The sequence below is a fragment of the Monomorium pharaonis genome, chromosome 6, assembly GCF_013373865.1.
Source record: "Monomorium pharaonis isolate MP-MQ-018 chromosome 6, ASM1337386v2, whole genome shotgun sequence".
NCBI lineage: Eukaryota > Metazoa > Arthropoda > Insecta > Hymenoptera > Formicidae > Monomorium > Monomorium pharaonis.
Window position 1 is genome coordinate 2,844,848 of NC_050472.1, and position 22,847 is coordinate 2,867,694.

The 22,847-nt window shown below is 44.1% G+C and overlaps 3 protein-coding genes across 9 annotated transcripts in view; 1 reads left to right on the plus strand and 2 right to left on the minus strand.

Moving 5' to 3' along the window:
* LOC105835549 (retinoic acid receptor RXR) overlaps window positions 1–18,353 on the minus strand; it is a 72,347-nt gene extending 53,994 nt beyond the window's left edge. The window contains exons 1-2 of one of the 2 annotated variants that reach the window (XM_036288567.1): window positions 17,962–18,353; window positions 12,908–13,160 (exon numbers count right to left, since the gene is read on the minus strand). Coding sequence is in view for 1 of the 2 variants with exons in the window: in XM_036288566.1 (XP_036144459.1) it covers window positions 17,962–17,980 (19 nt within the window). In the remaining variant the exon portion in view is untranslated. The remainder of the gene's footprint in view (window positions 1–12,907; window positions 13,161–17,961) is intronic. The other variant, XM_036288566.1, reaches the window with a different exon arrangement.
* On the minus strand, window positions 1,881–22,592 carry LOC105828301 (ribosomal RNA-processing protein 7 homolog A). Of its 3 annotated transcripts, none has more exons than XM_036288570.1 (5): window positions 21,702–22,592; window positions 21,301–21,633; window positions 20,808–21,104; window positions 20,641–20,726; window positions 1,881–3,675 (listed from the first exon to the last, which is right to left on the minus strand). In XM_036288570.1, the coding sequence occupies exons 1-4, from the start codon at window positions 21,742–21,744 to the stop codon at window positions 20,641–20,643; spliced, it is 759 nt and encodes a 252-aa protein (XP_036144463.1). In that variant the 5' UTR covers window positions 21,745–22,592; the 3' UTR covers window positions 1,881–3,675. The 3 variants fall into 3 exon arrangements, with proteins under 3 accessions (XP_036144463.1, XP_012522013.1, XP_028050041.1); XM_012666559.3 differs by lacking the exon at window positions 1,881–3,675 and adding an exon at window positions 19,744–19,878; XM_028194240.2 differs by lacking the exon at window positions 1,881–3,675 and having other exon boundaries at window positions 20,537–20,726; window positions 21,702–22,590.
* On the plus strand, window positions 18,371–20,568 carry LOC105828300 (uncharacterized protein C7orf26 homolog). 4 transcript variants are annotated; one of them, XM_012666558.3, is made up of 4 exons: window positions 18,373–18,738; window positions 19,279–19,897; window positions 19,974–20,275; window positions 20,349–20,568. In XM_012666558.3, exons 1-4 carry the CDS (start codon window positions 18,660–18,662, stop codon window positions 20,435–20,437), a joined length of 1,089 nt encoding a protein of 362 aa, XP_012522012.1. In that variant the 5' UTR covers window positions 18,373–18,659; the 3' UTR covers window positions 20,438–20,568. The 4 variants fall into 4 exon arrangements, with proteins under 4 accessions (XP_036144462.1, XP_012522012.1, XP_036144461.1 ...); XM_036288569.1 differs by having other exon boundaries at window positions 18,371–18,738; window positions 19,974–20,565; XM_012666557.3 differs by lacking the exon at window positions 18,373–18,738 and having other exon boundaries at window positions 18,777–19,897.
* Window positions 22,593–22,847: the final 255 nt, after the last annotated feature.

Below are 22,847 nucleotides of genomic sequence, written 5' to 3' on the forward strand. Positions count from 1 at the left end.
AATCATTGTGAGCATTAAATATCAGGTCGGTCTGGATCATCGAGTCTCAGGGTGGTTTCATTCCTCTTCCGATATACGATACGCGATATATTGAGTGGCGTGTCTCGTTGAAATGCACAAACGAGTATCTCTTTGCGATGCATCCGCCGTTCAAACCGGAAACTCGCTCTGAAAAGAACGCGCGATCAAGGGAGTCTTATTTGTATTAAACGAGAACTGACAATCGGAGAACCCGATGCGGATTTTTTTATTATTCTAATCTACTCGCGTAAACAAGCGAGTAAGGATTATTCAGACGCGGGGGACGAACGACGACGAGTCCGGCGGCATTCTACGATGGAAGCTTGTAATTCTCGGCGAAGACTAAAGTTACGTGACTCCACGGAAACTCGTATAACGCCGCGTAATGAACCGCGCGCGGCAGATGCTGCTGATAGCGCGAGCCTCTCGCGCGAGGCTCGGCCTTCGACTGCCATGGGATCGCTCCACTTTTTATCCCGCAGATTAAGACTTCCTGCATTTATGATGTATACCGCGTTCGTTCTCGTCCGTTCGCCGTATGCCGGTTCGCCGGATACAAAAGCGGCGTGGCCGACCGGAATTCCGAAACTACCAAAACGTTACTCGGGGGCGACGAAGACGGCGATGATGGCGACGATGACGATGACGACCGGCGAGAAGGAAACCGTGACAAGAGAAAAAGAGAGAAAGAGAAAGAAAAAGGGCAGGGAGAGAAAAAGGTGAAGCCTGGGCGAAGAAGACGGAAGACAAGTGCGCGCGTGGAGACGAGGCAGCTGTTTCGTCTGGTCTCACCCGTGTGCACAATGCAAAATTCGGCTTCTAATTCTAAAGCGGTTCGCCAATCAGCCGCGTCATTGTTCGCCCGTTGTGAAAGCTCGCGAAATTTTTAGGGGGGCCTAATCGTTCCCTGAATCCTAATGAGCGACTTCGAGCGAGGAAAAGAGAGAAAACAAGAAAGAGGAATTCGCAGAGAGAGCGAGAACAACGGGCGAAAGGGATATTCAATGGACCACGAACAGTGGAGCGCCGCGGTGCTCTCTCCGAACGGTCCTCGATTCGGGAGGGAGGGAGGGGTGGAGGGGGGACAACCACGATCGCACAAACGATCGTAATTACAAAAATGAGTAATATATGATTATTACGTTACCGTAACGACGATCGTTAATTCCGAACGGAATTCGCACGTTGTTCGAGATCGAGAGACGGAAATCGACTCGGTTAATCTCCCAAGAAGACGGCCACTAAACGCGACGCCTATACGTGTATTTATCAGACGCACGATTCCGGACGTCAGAAACAGTTCTCCTCGTATGGAACGGTCTCGAGAATCCGTAACGTACAATGTGCTGATCGCGTTAACGCGACCACGCACGACGCATGTAGCTGCCACGCTATAAATAATGTCCATCCACGGAGAAGCGACGGGACGGATGATCAATCGGGTGTAGGTGTGGAAAGGAGAGAAGGCTGAGAAGGAGAGAAGAGCGAGAGATGAGAGATGACGACAGTGCACGCGAGAGAAAGAGAGAGGAGGGAGGAAAGAGCAGTCAAGGACGTTGTACGTGATCACTGCATTGCGACGGCGGATTCTGTTCGAGGATCCTGAGATTCCTCAACACGCCTGTGAACGCAAAACGGTGCACGCGCGGTGTCGTCTTTATAGGCGATGTATAAATAGTACGTTCACCCGAATCGTTCTCTCTCTCTCTCTCTCTCTCTCTCTCTCTCTCTCTCTCTCTCTTTCTTTTCGCAACCGATCTGGAACGCGTTTATTTCGCGTCGAGGGGGGCACCTCTCTTACGCTCGGTTGGAATACGAGGAATAATCCACCGCGCACGTGGACCACCTCGGCGCGTCAATTCTTTTTTTATTTTTGACCGACTTTCGATTTACGATCGCTCTGCGCGCGTAGGGATTAAACTTGATTACTTAAAAGGCTTCGACATTTCGCGGTGAGACGGTGGTCACGCCCTCGTTACTTTTATACTTCGTAGCTTTTACACTCTAAGTAATGAAGCACAAATTAAATTGAAAATGCGCGCAATCCATGCGCGCGGTACGATTAAATTCGGGTCGGACGCGTTGGAAATATCGATTTAGTATCGCGATCCAAAACGAGTGACCCGTATATTTAATTACGCAGACGTACACGGCTGCGTGTCGGGAATAATACGGAGAGTGTTATTCATTATCGCGGGAGCTACGACGCACTTTGCAAGTTTTTCGCCTAAAAATAGCCCGGCGGTTATCTGCGCAAGCACGTGCGTTTTTTTAGCTTGCGTGTGTGTCGTCACGATATTGTAACGTTGTATGTTGGTATTAATCGAAATGCAAACGGTGTAATGAGGCCGAGATAAAGGCCGTCACTCTATTTGCTTAAACCTTTCTTTTTTGGGGGGAGCGATAGCCGGGGAAAAATGCGTAATTGCTGACGCTGTTAGACGCCTGACGCTTTTGCGCACAGCGGTTCAAGGTAATCGAATCGCGCTAACGATATATTTTTATCGTTGTAACGGTATCGTAGCGCAGAATCAATTTACCCTTGGGGAAAACCCTTCGGACAACGGTAAGGACACTAATAAAGGTTTGGAATTTCGCGCCGAGATGCTTTACAGACGCCTAGGACGTTTTTCTTAACCATCGTTCAGTAAAGCGTAAACCCGCGTGCGAATATATCGCGGATTTTCCGATCGCGAGAGAAAGACAACGCGCGCTTTCTCCTCCTCGTCCTTCCTCCTCTCCCGGTAGTTTCCCGATGGGCCATGAAATGAACCTTGGCCGAATTATATAAGGATGGCGGCCGTAAAATACCCGAAGCGCGGGACATTGTATGCACGACCTCGAGAAAGAAATGTATTCGACATCACTCCGTTTCTCCCGACGGAAGTAATCTATTCTGAAACGTGTGACGTGATAAAAGTCGTCAAACTTCTCTTTTTCTCTCCTTTTTGTATTTAAGAGGAGATTTAAATGATGAAATCTTTGATTCATTAATACAGGTATAGAAATGAATTAAATACAAAATTCTGTTTCTTGTGGAATGTTTATATTTTATCATGTTACTTGATTTGTGTAAAAATCTAAATATAAAAATAACTCTAAATATAAAAATAAAGTTCTCAAGTTATCCCTTAAAACCATAGATTTAAATCGCGCGATAAGTCACGTTATAGTAGAATCACATATGAATATTTTGCAAGTTTGAAAATGCTTTTTTATTGATAATATTCAGTATAAACAATTCGTAAAAAAATATTATACTTAATTCATTGCAATACCTATAACGAATAAAAGCTTACTAATTTTTCGTCCATTTCAAATAATTCTACCGTTCCTTAAGAATGTCTTGAAGTTTTTCGCGTAAAAATTAGAACAAAGATACGAATTTATATGTAGCGAAAGTAGGCGCCATAAATACCTTGGTATGAGACTTATAAAGGAACGCATTTGTTTTTCATGAAGTATGGTAAATCTTTATTAAGTCTGCGATTAATCGTTGCACGTACAGATAGTACGATTATGAAGTATCAGAGGTATCACGAAAGCATGTATAAATTACCTGAAAAACAGCTACTCACGTGACGAAGTAGTATAACACGAACGAGCGAGCTAAGACTGGCGCATGATAACCAATACAGATATCGTGGTACTCACCTGCAATAAAACCAAAGAAAACAAATATTAGTAACGAACTTCACGATAAGTTAAAAGCGTGCTGCAATGTACTCATTTACGAGCGTAATTCAAAGTGCATACATATCGCTATTATAATTACACAGCACGGTGCATACAAAACTAGAGAGAAATCAAGGGGGAATCTAAAAGATTTGTTTTATAGATGACGACGTTTCACCATATTTATTTTTATAATTAATCCTCCTTATTTTAATTCTCTCTAGCTTTATATTCGACTCAAATATATGATACGTAAAGCTGAAAACATCGATCAGCACTCTGTACAAACGTTGTTTTTTTTTGGCTTCTCTGTATACATTGGGTCACGACAGTACCGAGTTAATTTTCTTTATTTTCACAGAGTACAAGAAATTATTCAACAATTCTAATATCTCTAGAAAGCAATCACGTGGTTGTTTATTTAAAAAATGTAATAAATGTTACAACTAATTACCGCGTGCTGTTAGTTGTTCAAAGAAAAAAAAGAATTCGCAGGATAAAAAATTGTCGAATCGTGTGTACAGAGTGTTAAAAATTTATTCTTTGCGATCGTGTTATTTTTCAACGGTGCAACACTGTCCTCGGTATAAACCCGAGGATGGTCCTTGCCCTGCTCCTTGCGTCACGCTTATTCGCACTTGACCCAATTTCGGGCACGCGCGCGATTTCCTTTCCGCCTCACCGGGGCGAAAAAGCAGATCCCCTCTCTCCTCCTCGCGCCTCGCCAGGGGTTGCATTTCAACGCGAAAATTGCATCGCCCGACTGACACAGTCGGCCTTGACATTCCCGTCGCGCAAATGAAGCCGCGTCACGTAAAATCGTGGCTGCGGCGTAAACGAGAGGCGACCCGATCCTTTCGACGGGCAGGCCTCGTCGCCTGCTTGTCGAAAGTTCGTCGCCTGTTAAATATACACGATGTTTTATTGCTAAGCAACGGGCCGCTATTATTACGTCGAAGCGATCGGTTTTACCTTCGATTCGCCCCGGGGCACTCCCCCAATTAGCGAGCAAGCGTGAAACGCGCGATGCCTCGAGGCGATAAGTAAAGCGAGCACTTACACGGCGCGTACCCGATTAAATCGACGATCGACAAGTCCGGCACCTGGGGACCGATCGTCTCGTGCACGCGAAATGACTGTGTGGCGAAGCCGAATTCCTAGATACGTTTTGTCACTGCGAGAAATTGTCGCGAGCGCCCTGAACAGTTTTTGCTTCGATGAAGGACATTTGAGAATTCTGGGACGCGATTTTTCGCTTCCGCTCTATTTCCGACGCAGCCTCGTCTTGGAATTGAAATGCTGATCCATTTGCCGTTTGCAAATTCGATTCGCTGGATGTTTACGAAATCAGACTTTGATCGTCTTCCGCGAAGCGATTCGCATGAGGATTTATATTGTATCGTAATCGACATTTATTTTCAAATATTCTAAACGAGTCGCTAAATTCAGGATGTTCAGTTTCCTTAGTTCTTAGATTTTCTTTATAGCACAAACCTTTCTTGCATTAATATTACCATTGCTATTTTTGTATCATCCAGCTGTGTGTGATCGCAATAAAAATGTGTTAATTTACGTCGACGTTTAGCGACACGGGTAGATTTTGCGGGAGCGAAATGTAAACCACGGCGAGAGAGGAGAAGAGAAACGGAGGGAGAAGGCGAATCGGGCCAACGATATCGAAGAGAACCTGTTGGATGAAAGCACGAGAGAATATAGGTCACATAACCGTCCGTTCGATCAGGATTTGCGGGGCGACACGTTCTTTATGCATCCCGCGTCACTGAAATTTTTCCGCTCCGGAAACGTCCGGATGACGAAATGCACCTGAACGTGCGCCCGATGCAGCCGCCTAGCATCTCGGAAGACAGCGCCGTAAATAGAACGCGGAGTTTACTGCGGGTGAATTACAAAGCGGCGATTCTGCGGCGCCTCGCGTGCAATTCCTCGACGCAGCTTCTTATTAAAGTAAAGTGCAGTATTATTTACTTTGTCTGGGTATACTTCAGTAGATATTTACAGTTCTACAAAAACGACTGAGGACTTATTGTAAATAAAAGTAATAAAAGTACACATAATAACACAAATTGGAGAATTAATATTGCAAGCGATATTAATTCACCGAGGGAATTTTCTCTTGTAATTTTCCATCAAAATTATATTTTCGATAAATCAATTTTAGTAAAATTTAAAAGTATGGAATATTTTAATTAAATTTTATTAAAAGTATAATAAAATTCTTTGAAATACGTGTCGTCCCATAATCACCATAAATTTTTTAATAAATTCTAAAAGAAAATTCTTTTTCGGTGTATAGCGTTTATTAATCGTCGCGTATCATATTCGTATGTAATACACCGCAGATCACAATTAATTGGTAACAATGACACGAATGCCGACCATAATTTCTACGACGCCTGAATATTGATATGACGAGTCGTGTTATCGTGTCGCGGCCGCGCGTTATCAGCGCGGGTCATCGTTTTTAGCACACCGCTGAAGTTAATACGAGATTCGCGCGAGCACACACGGGGACGGAACGCATTTCGCCGTCAGACCCGCGGGTTCATCCGACACCCGGGGAGTGCAAAACGGATGCGACGCCGCCCGACCGGCGTTAGCCCGGACGATACGTACGCTGGTCAGGGTACGCAAAAGGAGGAGGCAAGTAGGTCAGTAGGTGACTCGTGCTAAACAGTGCACCAGGAGTGTCCCGACATTGACCTATATGTCTACTTCGTGTATGCACCCGCCCTCCTCTCCCCCGTACCCCTTCCTCCTCTCTCTCTCTCTCTCTCTCTCTCTCTCTCCTTCTCGCTGCCTCTCTTCCAGCATCCCCTCCAGCGATGCACTTTCCAGCCAATTGCATATAGGGTCCGCTTGCAGCGTGCCGGAGTGCACTTGCCCCACCCGGACGACACCCCGGCGCCGAACTGCCGCCCCCGCTCCTCGTGCTCTCTTTCTCTCTTTCTGCCTTGCTCTTTCTCTTTCTCCCGGGGCTACCAGCGGACGATAGTGCGATCGATACCCTACACCGGGTGACGAAACTCGAGGCTAAACGTAAGGCTCCAAAGTACCCTCCCGAGCTTCTTAATGCATCCTCGTATGTATCGCAGACTATTCTCTTCTTTCCTCCTTCCGGTGCGCGCACGTGGCGACCGACTTTTCGTAAATGCGGTCGTCGCGGTGCCGAAAAAAAGAATCACGGAGGGTTTTTTGTTTGACCGAGAGCTTCTTTAGAAACCCTGATGCGATAACTAAGTTAATTTAATTTTCCGTAGCAAGAGGGATTTATCTGTATCTATCAGAATGAAATCGATAGTAAATTACGTCCTGATCGAAACGTGAAAGTAAGACACGCAATCAAAGTTATAGAGGCGCGTTGATCTTATCTCGCCTGCGCTTATCAGTTGCAACCTAAAAAAAAAAAAAAACGCAATCTTCAGATACGCAGGGTTCAGAGATAGAATCGATTCCTCCAGATTTGGCAAATTTGCTTTAGACACGAACTTGTCTACTCCGCATGTTTATGAACCTGATCGTTCCGCCTTCGAACGCCCTACATTTTCCATCGGGACCTCGCGCACGACGTCCCATATCCCGATACGATTCCGCGGGCACCATCCCTCGAAGCCTTCGTGGTTTCTCTACCGGAACAGCTGCGAAGCCGAGCCCGTCCGCCGCCATCGCGATCTCACCTGTCGGTGTTCCGCGCGAGATACGTTCATCGTCGTCGCCGACCTTGGAGGGGACAACGCGATAATAAATCGTTTCGTAACGTAATCTGCGTGCGCGAGTGCGTGGCGTCAAGGCGGAAATATAAATGGCGGCACGCACGAAGGTCAGAGACGGCGGAAAGGCGAGGAGGCGGGAAAAAAAAAAAATTGGAAAAAAGAGGAAAAAAATCAGAGTCAAAGTTGCGCGCGCAGACAAATCCAGCCGACGCTCGACTCTCGCGTTTTTCTCACGTCACGACGCAGCCTCCTTTTCTTCCCTCCCGTGCGGGGAGTGCGTGCCCTCGAGATAAAGGCATCGTGCACCCGCGCCCACGCGTTGATTGCGTAACGCGCGTTCACGCACCGTCGTGTGGGAAGTCCTCTGCGCTTTATTCCGTTGCGGAACGGTATCGCTATATGGCGCGGGAGCACGATGAATATAATACATTATATGTCCCGGCCGTGGCGGTGGCCTCTCGTCGACGCTCTCGCCACGATACGGCGACGGTAATTATATTATGGAAATGATGTAGTCGCGGGAACGCGGTAATGGACCTAGGAAAAGAGAGAGAGAGAGAGAGAGAGAAAGGGGGGAGGGAGACATCGTTGCCGCCGAGTATGCATTTTTTTACTTTGAGCTCGCGAGACTTTTTCAAAACAATAATCACACATGAACAAATACGTACGGAAACGTTTTCAACTCGAATTAGATAAGAGCAACAAAATTATAAATTTCAAACTCAATTTAGATAACCCTTCACATAAAAATAGAATGGTTTTACATAAGGCCACATTTTCGTAACAATTTTCTAACTTGCGCGACGCGACTTGCAGGCGGAAAGAGAAATCAATACAGCGAGGAATCGTAATTTCGCCATTTTTGGCTGGATGCGCGGAGCGGCTAACAGATAAAAAATTTCCACTGAAAACAAGCTGTATCTTGGAGCGTCGCGCTTTTTCTCTCGCTCACTTCTTTTTCATACGGGGGAAACCAAGACGAAGATAACGTTTAAAAAAGAAGTAATCCGTTACGAATAATGTACTTTTTGTAATGCACTTTTTATCAATTCTTCTTTACGAGTTCGATTTTACATAGAGTATTGGCATAACTTTATCATCGTCACGAACGCGCGTCTTTATCGCATCGTATTTAAAAGTTTTACGTATCTACTCCGTTGCGCTGGTCATGCACGCGGCCTACGACTCTCGATTTTTTAATTTTTTTTTTTTTAAGTTTGTCGTGCTATTAATGTCGCGAAGTAAATCAAATATGTCATGTCTTGCGATAAAGCCGAAGTCTCTCTCGAAGAGAAGCCGGTTTTTCATTATGCGATATTTCAACATTTCTGTTCGCAAATAAGCGACTTTTTTTCCAAAAAATTAAGACTTCCCGAATTATAAATATTCTCTAATTCTATCTATATGTTGACGCTGTCTGGCTGGAAGCACAATGGTTCTCCCTGTGCACGCTATTCTGCATCGTAATTATATTTAAAAATTGTATGTATATTTTGCGAGCCCTTTTATTAATACATTTTCTTAATGAGAATGTAATCTTCCTAACAAACTTCTAGAGTAAATAAGATTCTACGCAAAATAGCATATTTTACTTAATGCTTACAACAATTATATGTAAATAAAAAAATACTTGTTTAAATTAACTAGTTTTTTGTTTGGTATATTTCAATCAAATTATTTGTTGCCGTAACAAAACATTTTCCCTGATGTGTGTGCTCTGCTAAAGTTCAATATTTTAAAATTACATTTCTCCTTTCGTATAGAAAATATTCTTATAAAAATTAAAAATATCTCTTATTATAATAAAATCTTTATCTTAAATCTTATATTATAATCTTATTATAATAATAAATATCCTCTACCAATCTATCCTTTAAAATACTCTCTGAAGTTAAGAAAATCCTTTTAGCGTCTATTTTAGTAGTCTACTATAAAAATAAAAAAATTGTCTGCTATAAAAATTCTTAAGCTGAAGAATACGATTCTTTCCGTGTACGCTGCGCGAGTCGCATGCGTCATCCCGTCTGTCGTTTCACGAGCAATAATGTATCGTCGATTTGTCCGTCCATCCGTCTGTCCGTGCGTGTTCGTCGCAATTGGCTAAAATTGCCCGGTCGTGCCGCAATTCGTGCTGCAATACTATCAATTCCGCATCGATCGCCGGCTCCGCATCTTCGCGCATAAGACGAGGTCGTCGTGTCGAGGATCCAAACGGTAAAATTCGCGCCACAGAGAGGAAGAGACAGAGAGAGAGAGAAAGACACGGTCCTTGAGAGAGCGTCTAGAAATCGAAACGTGCGCGCAACCGCGAGATATCTTAATTGCCGCCCGCATACGGCGGCGGTCGCAGACGTAGCGTACAATGTTATATACGCCGTGCAATCCCTGTAACTAAATTATCAGTACGTGTTTAATTAGGCGCGGGCAGCAGCAACAGCGGCGACGGCTCGTGCAACACGCTGCTCCCGGCCAAGGTCGGCCCCGCAGCCGAGTGGCGAAATAATTGGCGGACCGACCGTTGCCTCTCGAGAGAACGACGATGCCTCGGATATAATCACCGCTTGGGAATCGCCGCCGTTCGTGGCAAGACTCTCTAAAGTCGGGGAAAAGTGGACGACAGAGGCGTAGCGGCGCGTTAAGGAACCCCACGAAACTTGCAATTCTCGCGCGAGTTAATAAAAAGGAGAGGTAAACGGCGCAGTGAGAGAGAGAGAGAGAGAGAGAGAAATGCGTAGAGATGCGCTTTTATTTCTACACGAGAGCAAAGAACGGATACCTCGTTATATCCTCCGTGGCCAGTGTCGTAATTTGAAAAATTCATCGAGCTGCTCCGATCGCTCCGCTAATAATAACGCAAAATTATTCAAATAATTTACAGAGAGCAGTGAATAATTGCCGCTCGCATGAATTATTTATAGACGGTTATGTGACATATATTATACTTTGTACTTGATGCTGCGCGACGTCGTTGCAATATAATCGATCGAAAAAACAGCGTGCCGACGGGGACATGAATGCTAACGATCTATTTTTCAGATACACCATTACTCGTTCATGCGTAAAACGGTTAATTGATTGAATTTCCACGTTGAGTTTCGCAATGACGGGAATTAACGCCATTTGAAATCCAATTCCGAGGGAAAATTAACGCGGTATGAACAGTTTATCATGCGCATTGCTGACTGAATTCGTGCCCATCGTGCAATAAACACACGTGCCGCTTAATATCGAAAGAACTCAACGCCTCGCTCCCGTGAATTATTTTCCCATTGTAACACAGTGAATCGCGCGATACGCAACTTCGAGTGGCAATCAAGGCGCAATCGCGATTGCGAGCACACTTCGATGACAATGAGGTGTGCTCTGAATAAAATGCAATTCACTTTGTTTGCCAACGATAGGAAATTAATTTTCCTTTTGTCATTCACTTATCAGCTATTTATCGTTAACCGTTGTGTGTCACCGTGTCAGGGACGATAATTTACGTGGCTATTAAACGCGAGCGCGTACTAGAAGGTGCGCTGCTTTTTCACAGGCAGGTCTAAAAAAAAAAACCTGTTAATGACGTGAATGGTAAACGTATTTTCTGCGTGGTAAACAAGCGGCGATCGAGCTCTATTTTTTTTCCGCCACGTCGAACGGAACGTTAGTTTGCAAATAGCGGCCGATGATAATGCCGCGTGTCGCCGACGATTTCCATATCGCACATACCGCGGGAAGCTCGACAAGAGGCAGATCCAAGCGCGGTTCGCACGCGGGAAGAAAATCGCGAAGGTCTAGCGATGCGTGAACAAATCGCATCCCATGGCCTTCGTCGCGGCACACGAGCTCGCGCTCGTAATATGGAGTAGGTGTGTCCTCCGTTTCCGCGGTGGGCAACGCCAATGTCACTGGGTCGGCCAGGCGCATTCTGCACTCGCCATGAGAAACCGGCAACAATGCGCGGCGGTGCAACAATTGCGTAACGCGATTGCATAATTGCGCACCGCCCGAGCGCAGCGCTGCGCGCTTCTCGCGGATCGCGTGCTGCAACGATCAATAAACTCGTTGGATCGCGAGTGCACGTTCGTACACACGCGTCTACGAGCGTGCATCTGCTTGCTTCGTCAATCGCGCGCGCGCACCATCAACTGGGTCGAACTTTTTTCATTAGTCATTCAATTGTAAAAAAAGATCGATCTCACTCTCTCTTTCTCATTGATGAAAAGTGTAACCCGCGTGAACCTAACAATAATTCGATATTGTTCCGCAAACGTTCATATACGAAGACAATTTTTCGTTATATTTTGCCGCAAAAGTCGCTAAAATTTTACCATGCGTAAATATACAAAAGAAATTTTATAAATTGCTTAATAAAAGATAAATTATTTAAATTTAATTAAAACTTTACAGTTTAGTGAAAATAATCAGATATTTTATATTTTGTTGCGTTAAAGTATAAAATATAAAATATGTATAGTAGATATTAAAGAAAAAAAAACATACAATTCTTCGAAATGATGTCCTCTACGACCACCATGATTTTCAGGTAAATTTTACGAGAAAATTTTTTTCCGGATTTTGTCGTTCAGACTAAAGAACGGAAATGGCGAGATTTTGTACCTGCTTGCCTAAATAAATCACATCGAAATTTCTCGCTCACGTCTGACAATGAGATTTTTCTGTCTCTCTGCGTTGACCGCTCGTCATTCAGGAAAACCGGCGATGCTTATAACTGCAGGACGTCCTGGCCGCGCGATACGGCAGGCCGAATATCTAAATAGTGAATGTGCATGTCCTGCGCCCACGCTCGTGAAATTCTATCTCATTAATTGATGCGAAATCCGAGCGTCAGTGAATGAAAGAGAGAGAGAAAGAGAGAGAGAGAGAGAGAGAGAGAGAGAGAGAAAGAGGAAGAGAGAGAGAGAGAGATGGGAAAGAAGAAGCGTCTCGCACGTTCTGCGTTTCGATACTTAACGACTATGCATTTGCAATTAGATACGGTGCACGTCGCTTCTAAGAAACGACATACCGCACCTGAGAACTCCCGCCTTAATGACGTCCGACGACTAACGGCCGGCCGTTTACAGAATATTTTTCTATCCTCGCAATCTTACCGACGCCGCGTGCGGGAGATGTGAAAATAGCGAATCGCGAAAACACCTTCCGTATTATAATTGTATTCTTTCTTAATTTTTTTACGATAAGCCCTTTCCGTGATTGAGTGCTACTTCCAGGAAAGCGGCGTGCACGAGCATACACAGGGCCCACAGTTTAGAGAAACTGAGATGACGCCAGCAGATGTTTGATCGACTCGTTCGTTGAAGTTTAAACATAAACGTTTACCATCCGAAAAAGGAAAGTAGAAAAAAATAGGCGGAGACTATTCAACCGCTTCGGTTTTTACGCAAATGCGTTGAAAAAAACGCGTGCTCGAACAAAATGATTAATCATTTCCTTTGTCAGACTTTGAGACCTGAAATACCATTATGTGTACGTGCCTTTGAGAAACGATGGATGGTACGACGTGTTTGGAACACCCTATATAGCTGAAGTCTAGGATTGCCTGCGGTATAAGATGGCAGAAACCTTGTTGCACTTTGAGATTTCGCGTCGCGCCTGCTGTGTTAGTTCCCTCCTTCTCTCTCTCACTCTCTGTCTCTCTCTCCTCCCTCCATTCCCTCTTCAGAAATCGCGATGTTCGCTTTGGAAGACCCTGAACTACGCTGAACGCTGAAGCAAGGAGTATGGAAGCTAGAAGAATAACAGGAGCAGCGTATAAGGCGTCGTCTGGTGCGGTGCATGGTGCAGGAGGAGACGGCGTTGCGAACGAGAGGGAGCAGGAGGGAGCGAGAGAGGGAAAGGGAGATCGAAGAAGGACGAAGAGTGCGAAAGAGCGGGAAGGAAAGAGAAAGAGAAAGAAAGAGAGAGGTGATAAAGTGGAGGGAGAGGAACACGTAGCAGCACGGCTCGTCCTTGGACTTATATAACGGAGGAAGAGACCAACAGGGAGAGGAGAAAGAGAGAGAAGAAGAGAGGGGACTCTCGCGAAAGAGAACAAAACATCGCGTGGATGGTGTACGCGGATTAAAAATGAAGGATAAAGGGCGACGTTGGTTAGGAACGCGGCGCAAGCCTGCAGCCCTGTCCAGGACAAAGAAATCCCAGAATTTCGTGGCTCCTCTAGGACGGCGGCGGGCCGGCAGGTCAGAAAACATCTCACAGATGCACTTTTGCCTGCCCACGCCTTTTCCGTTTCCCGTCGTCCCTTTTTGCCTGTGAAAATACGGATCGCATTTTTGTTTCGTTTCGACGACCTTAGAAACCGCCGCTTTTCCACGAATTACCCTCTATCGGCACGAGCATCAATAAGGTATCCTCTTCAAAATTCCAGACTCCCATAATCTTTCCGCTCTTTGTAATACATTGACAGATCTATATATAGAATGTCTCGGACACATTCCCGGACAAACGCCCCACAAATTCATTCTTTGACGAATTTAGAGGCAATTTGGATATTTCCTTCTGTTTCCTGCTTCTCGCTCGTCCCTCCCCCCCCCCCCCCCCCGACAAATTTGATCGCGTATTAAAGTTCACGCAGCACGAACGTGAAGATCTGTCTAATTGATCGCGGATTATCCCACAAGACGGACCGACAGCGGCGCGAGCGCGACGTCTTGGAAAGCGAGAGGAAAGAGCAACGGGCGAGGCAACGGGGCGATGAGGTATGCGAAGAAAAGAGCAGCGAGAAGAAGAGGGAACGAGGCGAGGAGTCGTGGCCGTGATCTCGCGGGGACCGGAATGAATGCAGAAAGGTCGTCGGTTGGGTCGCACGCCGCGTCCACGCCGCGCCAAACTTAGAAACGAGACGCTCTCGCGAGCGCAATTTTACTCCGCGCGCGTGCTCGCGCGTATTCACGACCTTATCGCGGTTCCTTTCTCTCCCCTCTCCCTTCTCTCTCTCTCTCTCTCTCTCTCTCTCTCGCTCTCGCCCACCCAAAGACCGTAACATTCGACAGCCAAACTTCGGCTACGCGAAATAAAAAGCAACAAGGATCGGAGAGATAATAAATTTTAATACAAGTTTGATACTGAAATCAAAAAGTTTACAAAGTTGATTTCTATTTGAACTTCCGAGAGAAAACTTATTTGTTATTCACATGATTTGATATCACTATGACAGAATAGTCGACGTGAAACATGGGACTAATGAGCAATTTAATATGAGACACGTATAATCGGATGGCATGACGGATTAATCATACAAAGCACGACATTGCATATGCGAATTTGTCCGCGCTGCAATAAAATTGTTCGTATTGACTGGTGATCAATCTCACACGACGAAATTATCGAATCAAATTCACCGAACAAATAGTTTAGCTTGACAGTCGATTGCGCTAATAACCGTTATTAAATTATCGAAATATGAGATTAACTGTGTGATTCGTTCAATCGATTCCACGTTTATTCTTGAATGGATCAATTTTTCATTCGTTCAAGTTGGTTCTTATTTCCTTTCATATTTGAAAAATGGAAAAATTGATGATTTAATTTCCGAAATAATTTTGTTTGCAATTAAAATCCTTACAATACAATGTACAAAATGTCATTCCTATAAACCTAGATCTCGAATTTGACTGATTTTTCACCCATTTAATATGATTTTGAAAAATCTCTAAAAATTCATAAACATACTATAGAGACGTGACGGTTGAGCTATATTTTCATATCTTCTGTCCGATCGCGCAAACACCTTGTACCGTGTTTACTGTACCGTAAATATTTATATTTATCATTCCAAACCGAGATATACGAAAATGAGAGGTCAAACAAAATAACGGGGAAAAAATCGCAGGCAGTTAAAGCGAGAAGACGAACGATCCGACATTTGCGATAAATGGCAAAGTTTTACTTTCCGTAATCCGTCCTATCTGTAATTTAATTATTAAATATGTACTCAAATAACTCTAACATATCAGGTTTTAATTTAAAAATCCTTTACTATTCTGGATTATCCTATAACACTTTCATTATTCTTGTTTTAGAACAAATGTTTGAATTTTATTTTGGAAAAAATATATATAATTTAATTACCGAAGATCACAGACTTGATAAAAAAGTTATTTGATTAAAAAATATAACTTTTCATAATAAATGAATTTAAAAAAGACTCCAAAGGTTTTTCTTGTTTAGATGTAACATTTTGGACAATATATAAAAGATATATTTATTTGAGCACATAAAAATAATTTTAATACAAAAAATCAAATATCAAAAATATAAGCATCTTTTAATATTTTGCTACAAAAATGATGTATTTTCTCTAAAAAGCTCAATGTTATCTTGCTTGTACACAATGCCATTCGACATCTTAATTCTGTTCTTCAAATCTATTTTTTAAATAAATAACTTCCTTTTGAAAAAAGTAATTTTAAATACACTGAAAAAAAAGTAATATATTCAATAAGATATGTTATTGCGGGCTGCCAATTACAGATGTACTCAATACAATAATATATGCTATTGCAGTATCAACATTGTACTTGCATTAATAGCAATTATTATTGTATTGAGTATTTTATGTAGTTGGCAGCCCGCAATCACATATGTTATTGGCTATATTACTTTTTTTTCTGTGTACAAACATTTAGAAATTAATTTATCGTTACAAAATTTATAAAGAGGCGACGTTGTCTACAATGTCTAGGTGTATAATACAAAAATAATCTCGACACTGTTTGAAGGGAAACTGATAATTTCGATTACCCTATCAAACGAGTCTTTTTCACTAAAAAGATATTTGAACAAGAGATAGATAAAAAAAGGGAGTGACAGAGAGATAAAGAGATAAGAACGAATTTTTTGAGATTTTGAAAAACATGAAAGAAATTGATTAAACACGAGTTACTTGGATTTGTAAGAGAAAAGGAATAATAAATTTACATTAAAAAATAAATCAAAATTCGCAACAACCTGCAATCTGCAGCCTGTATGTTGATTATATAAAAAGAGATTTCAGAGCAAGAGGGTGTTATTTTTAAGCGAAAATTTGCCTTGCAATTTTGAGTTTCTCTTAAATTTAACGAGAAATAATCTGGCAATTAAATATCCGAAATAATTGAGCACAATGTAACACAGAGTAAATAAGAAAATGTAATAGCAATCTAATCTGTCACCTGTACCCCGATATCTCAATCACGCAAAGGGGGGCATAAAAGCCAGGCAGTTGGGACGGGACAAAGGTATCCGTTCCCAACCCTACGATCGTTTTTCCCCGACGACAGGTTGCTGCTCCATCAAAGGGCGACAAAATTTTTCCCGCCCCGATTCATGATCGAAGGGGAGCGCGGCGCGCACCATGGGGGAGGGTTGAACGGCGCGATGTACGCGGGAGGGTTAATTCGCGATGGCTTGAGGTAGGGCGCGCACGAGCGGTCGGCAGGTGTCGCCACGTCGCGACGCGAGGCAACGCGGCGCGGCGCGAAGCGGAGCGGAGGGAAGGCGCGACGACGGAGCGTAGTGAGGGGGAGAGGTAGCGGCGAGGTGCGCGGCGGTTACAGGGAGGCGGGAGAGGTTCCCAGCAGCCAGGGGGGCTGGGGGCTCGCTCGGTCAGGCGATAATAATTCTCACGTGTGTGCGGCCCGTGCGCGCTGTCAAACGACACCGTGACTCCGATTCGCGCGGCGCGCGGTACCCTCCCCGATGTAGGTTAAAGACACGCAGTTACGGCCGCGATGTTGCGCAACGCGGAACGCCCGTGCCAGTCGCACTCTCACCCGGGCTATGGGTCCCTCTCTCTCGTTCTCTTTCTCTCTCCTCGGTACAGCAGCGGGGAAATGTCGCCGCGTCGCTTTCTCGTCGGCCACTCAAGCGAGCGAGCGAGCGAGCGAGCGAGCGAGCGATCGAGCGCGCGGGCGGATTACCGTCTCGGATTTCTCGATGAGCGGCAGCGGCGCTCGTTCCACCACGTGCCCGTGAGCGATCCGCAGGATGATGCCCCAGAGGCGTAACGCGCGCGCACTCTCCCTCTCTCTCTCCCTCTTCGTCCCTCCGTCGGATGTGCGAGGGAGAGACGAAGAGACCGCGGGGAAGGCGAGGGAGGCAGCGAGCGAACGAGCGAGCGAGCGAGCGACCATGAGAGAGAGAAAGAGACGGAGGAAGAGGAGGAGAAAGAGAGAGAAGGAGGACGACGCGCTGGTACAGTCTTGGCCAAAAGCGCGCCGCGTGACATAGATTCGATCGCGCGACAGCGATTTTCGCCGAGAGCCCCGGCGGCGCGGTCGACGGTCCGCCGCCGCGACCTCGACGGCCGCCGGGGTCGGCCGTCAACCGGCGGCGGAGGTCCGTCGACCGAGCGCCGAAACGTTGTCGCGCGGACGACAGCGGCAACGAACGCGGTCACTGAACTAGTTCCCCGTTTCGACCCTGACACTGCCATTGTCCCCGCAGGGGGGAGGGGGGAGGATGGCGCGATCCGTGTCAGATGGCACAATATTGCCGCCGTTTTCTCACGCGGGCATTCATCGCATCCTCTCTTATCGCGCGAACTTACCCCTGTCGGAGGGCTCCATCGTCGATCTGCGTACGTCGCTGCGCTACGCCGGCGGGGGGCAGGGACACTCCTGGGGCACGGGCTCGTAGGCGCGGCGGGGAACTCGCGCTTCCACGGCGCACGTGGAAATAGTCCCGCTCGTGGCACACGGCGGCGGCTGCACGGTCGGCTCGAAAATTTTCTCACCACGGTATAAACATGGCCGGCCCGCGCGCACACCACGGCCGCACGACTCCCTGGCCTGTCACAATCCGCGGATGCGTGTGGAGGGGGTCGTTGAACCTTATCGCGGGTGCGAGACGGCGTCGCGGTAGGACACCGGCCGTGCGAACGTTTTTTCCGGGGCCTCCGGGGAAAAACGGCGTAGCACCGTGGGCTACGGTGGGCGCGACCTAAAAATAGATCACCAATTCGGCGGATTGTTTTGACTAATAATGCACTTCGCAACCTACTCGCCGGTGGCGCCACCGACCGCGCACAACGGTGAGAGGAGACCCCACCGGCAGCGACATGCCGCGCCACCGTCACGCGCGCACAGACACCACCTATCTCGTTCCCCCCGCTTGTTTGTGTCTGTGTACGTGTATGCGGGCGCGTACACTGCGTACACATGATCGCGCTGTCAGACGCAACGCCGAGGGTCGAATAATTTTCCTCGCGCCCTTTGCGGTACCTACGGTGACTACGTCCGCGCCACGATGTCCGGGAACGACGTCAAGCAGACCCTACGGAAGATGGACTTCCCTTACTGCGCCAGGGAAGCTCTATGTAGAATCGGTACGAGCGATTACAGGTTATCCCGACGCCGCAACGATCGGTTAATGCGCCGGTTTCACTGACTTTAACTTAAAAAAATTCAGACTAAATCAGATTATATTTATAAATTGCCAATTGCAAAATGTTAACTGATTATTTCCAACCTAATTTTTAATTATTTTAATTAGATATATCACTAATTATACATTTTAAATTTTGCAGTTGATAAATCACCAATTAAATCAACCGATTTAAGTTAATTCGAATTGGTGAGATCAACTCTTAACGGCTAATGTCCATTTCTATCAATATAGATTAACTTTAACTTATTTTTAATCTAAATGTATTTTTAAGAATTAAAAAGTGGTAAAGCGCAAGTTAAATCGAGAGACTAAAGTTATTCTACATTAATAGAAATGGATGTACAAACTTATATTTCAGTATATCTTAATATTACACAGCTAAAATATATATCTCTACAATATTTACAATGTATTTTAGTATTATCTCTTTTTCTCCAAACAATTGTATTAAATTGCATTCCTTATTTGTTTGTTCAAGAGGTACTTTGCTGCAGGCCTGGCAAGCAAGTAGATCTGCAGATGGACCTGATATCAGAGTTTGTGTTCGGAGAGATGGAGAAGAGGAAGAAACGAAACACGATGGCAATACAGGAGCTACAGTTGATAGAGATCATGAGCGATTTCTTCCAGAGTCCAGGCGGCACCCCTGCGGTGCGCAATGCCCTCTTCCTGTCCCTCTTTCCAGCGGACAGTCCCAGGCATAAGATTTTAGGTAACCTGGTATCGTTGGCAATTGCCACGCAAAACAAAGCGGTCCTAAATGCAGCTGGCATTTGGATGCAGCAGTTGAGTTCAACCTCGCCGCAGAGCGTGGGACTGGCAAGGCACGTGCTCAACGATTATTTCGTGCTCACTCCAAGATCTATCGAACGGCTGAAGCAGCTGCCCGCGCTCGCGCCGCACTTCACCGCCAATCTGTTGACGGCAATAGGTGAAATCTATGAGGATAAAGATCCGCCTATTGAGCTGCTGAGATTAGTAGGCGAATGGATCGACGAAAATCCGAGTTTACTGTTGACACCTTTGATGGACAATCCAGCCTTGCCCACCGGTGGAATCCCGATGACCCCGATAACACCTATAGCAGGCCTGTTTAGGTACTTTTTCGTACTGTAACTTCGCGCGGAAATAATGAAAAAACGAAAGTGTCAAATTATTCTTTTTTTTCTACAGATGGTGTATATTAAGTCCTTTGCGACACAACGCCATGAACAGCGCACAAAGTCGTGAAGAATCGCGAAAATTTTATTCAAAAGTTCAACAGCTACTCATGGACTCAGTGCTGCGACTGAACAACAGTGGTAACAACAAGCATGCGATCTCGGCACAACACTTGGCGTCTACTACTCGTTTGTTGACGACGAATCTACAAAATCGACCGAACATCGATACGGTTTCACGCGACCTGGCCATGGAACGACTCGCGCAAGCTGTTAGCACGGCCATGTCTGCGAATTGTATCTATGGAAATAAGCGTATGTATCTCTTTCATACATTTATAAAATATTCATACTATTATGTGAACTACATATTTAATGTTTGTTTTAGAGGAACTGTTAGCCCTTTTGCAACCACTGTCGTATGAACACTTTTTGATAGAATGGACATTACAAACTTATGCAACTAAAGCAGCTTGAGAGGAGGACAAAGAGTGACGATGATGGCATAGTCTATTCGATTGACGATATTCTAAATTATTGTTTGTACATACAAAAAGTTATTAAAAATTGTACATGTTTTTCTAAAAAATAAAACGATTTTATCGAAACTTGGTTTTACACGAATCATTTTTATAGTTATATATCCTATAATATATTATTTACAGCAATATTTAACATACCTAGAATGGCTTAAATATCCGTTTTTGTTTCAATTCTTGCAGTTTTTTCTTATCTAGCTCAAACTTTTTTCGCAACTCAGCTAAATCTGAAAGAAGCATGGAAAGTTGAGCACTATTCTAAAAAAAAAAAAGTGCTACAAAGGTTTGTAATGCACAATTATATTTACTCTGCTTTTTCGTCTCGCGAACTTGGAAGGTATAGAAATTAAGCAATTGTTTCTTCTTTTTGCGCTGCTCTTCCTTCTGTTGCACCTTGCCGATGGTAGACTCCTTTCTGGATAGTGCAAATTGTCCCCTTTTCTTCCCACCTGATATGGTTATCCAGCCATCATTGTTGTCTTCCATAGCTTTCTCTCGTGCGATACGATTGTTTACTTGCTTGTCGTATAATGTCATATATTTTTCAATTTCTTTTTTTATTAGCCCCTCATCGCACAAGGTATCATTATATTCTGCGCACCATTCTGTTTAAATAATTAAAAATGGAGATATAAGTAACTGAGCTAAATAAGACTCACTTAATTTGTCTTAAACTCTATTTAAAAATAGCATTTTCCAAAGTTTAATTATAAAAATAGTTTTTAAAAGATAAATTAATGACTTTCTTTGTAATAAATAGTTTCTATAATATTAAAATATATATTATATATTTTAACTTACTTTCTAGTCCTGTGAGGCATACGTTCTTGTTACTGTTTAACGTGATTACACAATCCTTTGAAAGTTCCATAGCCTTATCCAAGGAAGACTCTTTTTTAAAAACAATATATGCAGTTTTGAAACCTTTTGCACTTGTAAACGTAACAGATCGCACGCTTCCACAAAGATTAGCGAATGCATGTTTCAGGCAATCGGTGGTTGCGTACGGCGGTACATTTGATACAAAAAGGGTATGATTCTTGGGATACTCTGGTTCCTGATTTCTTACAGAGTGTTCCTTGAAAAACAGCTGATGCTTGTCCGAACTGTCCGCGTCAAAACGAACCCATATTGCTATAAAATATTAAAATAATTCAAACACATTTCATGATGTACATACTTTTACGGTATATACAACTTACTTTTAAAGCTTTTCGCTAAGTTCTGTTTATTGGCTTTAACCATCTTTAAAACTTAACCTCTCTCTTGTATATGAGTCTATTATTTATTTACAAATTTTTGACGCGCAACAATTGTTAATTATTATTAACTATTATTATTTTTTTTTTTTTTGTAATTATTCAGTTTAGGCACTGGTATTCAAATATCGATATAGTTGTGCTTATTCGATACAGTTTTGCTTAAAACGAACGAATCTGGCAAAAAAAAAGCGTCGCTCTGCCCCGGAAAGCGAAATAATAATCGTAAAATTTTTTTTTTTCTTTTTGTGATTTACCGTGCCGTCAACCGAACTTTCGTTGTAGGTTATTTGACACCTCTTTACTCTTTCCTGTATTCGGTACTCTTATTCCTTTTTCTATTCTCTTCACACTGTTTGGTGTATGCAGATATGTGTGTGTGTACATGTCGTATATATGTAAATAGTTCGGTTATGGGTGAGTGTATGTGTATATGTTTATGTGTATGTGTTTGTCCGCATTGTAATGAGCTCGGGTCCGCGTAGGTTCGCTATGCCCAGTGGCCGTGCGGTACGGTCACCCCTGCGCGAAATCGTAAAATTTGTCGAATATTCAGGTTAAGAAATCTGTCATACCGACGAAATGTAGCGACACGAACACTCTCCGCGGCCATATGCGCATGCTCTACAGTCGTATGTACAGTAGGCGTCAATAATGCCTTCCTACATGAAATAAGCCGCATTCGGGGCCAGTAACAATTAGGCGCATCTCATCTAGATATTCGTGCATCATGACTGTTAGTCTAAAAAGATATTATTTTCAAATGGTGTGCACGCACATTCTCAACAGTTTTAAATGCACTTTGCAAAATATTGTATCATGTAGTTAAAAGAAAAATAATAATTTATGCTAATTTAGTATATATAGTCTAAGCTGTATATATTGTTAAAAAAATAAGTAGATTAAAATAATACAAAGGGAGTTCATTTTGCTAAGCTCCTGAAGAGCTTACAAAATTCGACAAAACAAGCTCCCAGGAAGTTCATTTTGCTGAGCTCCCGAGAAGCTTACAAAATTCGACAAAACAAGCTCTCAGGGAGTTCGTTTTGCTGAGTTTCCGAGAACCTCACAAAATTCGACAAAACAAAC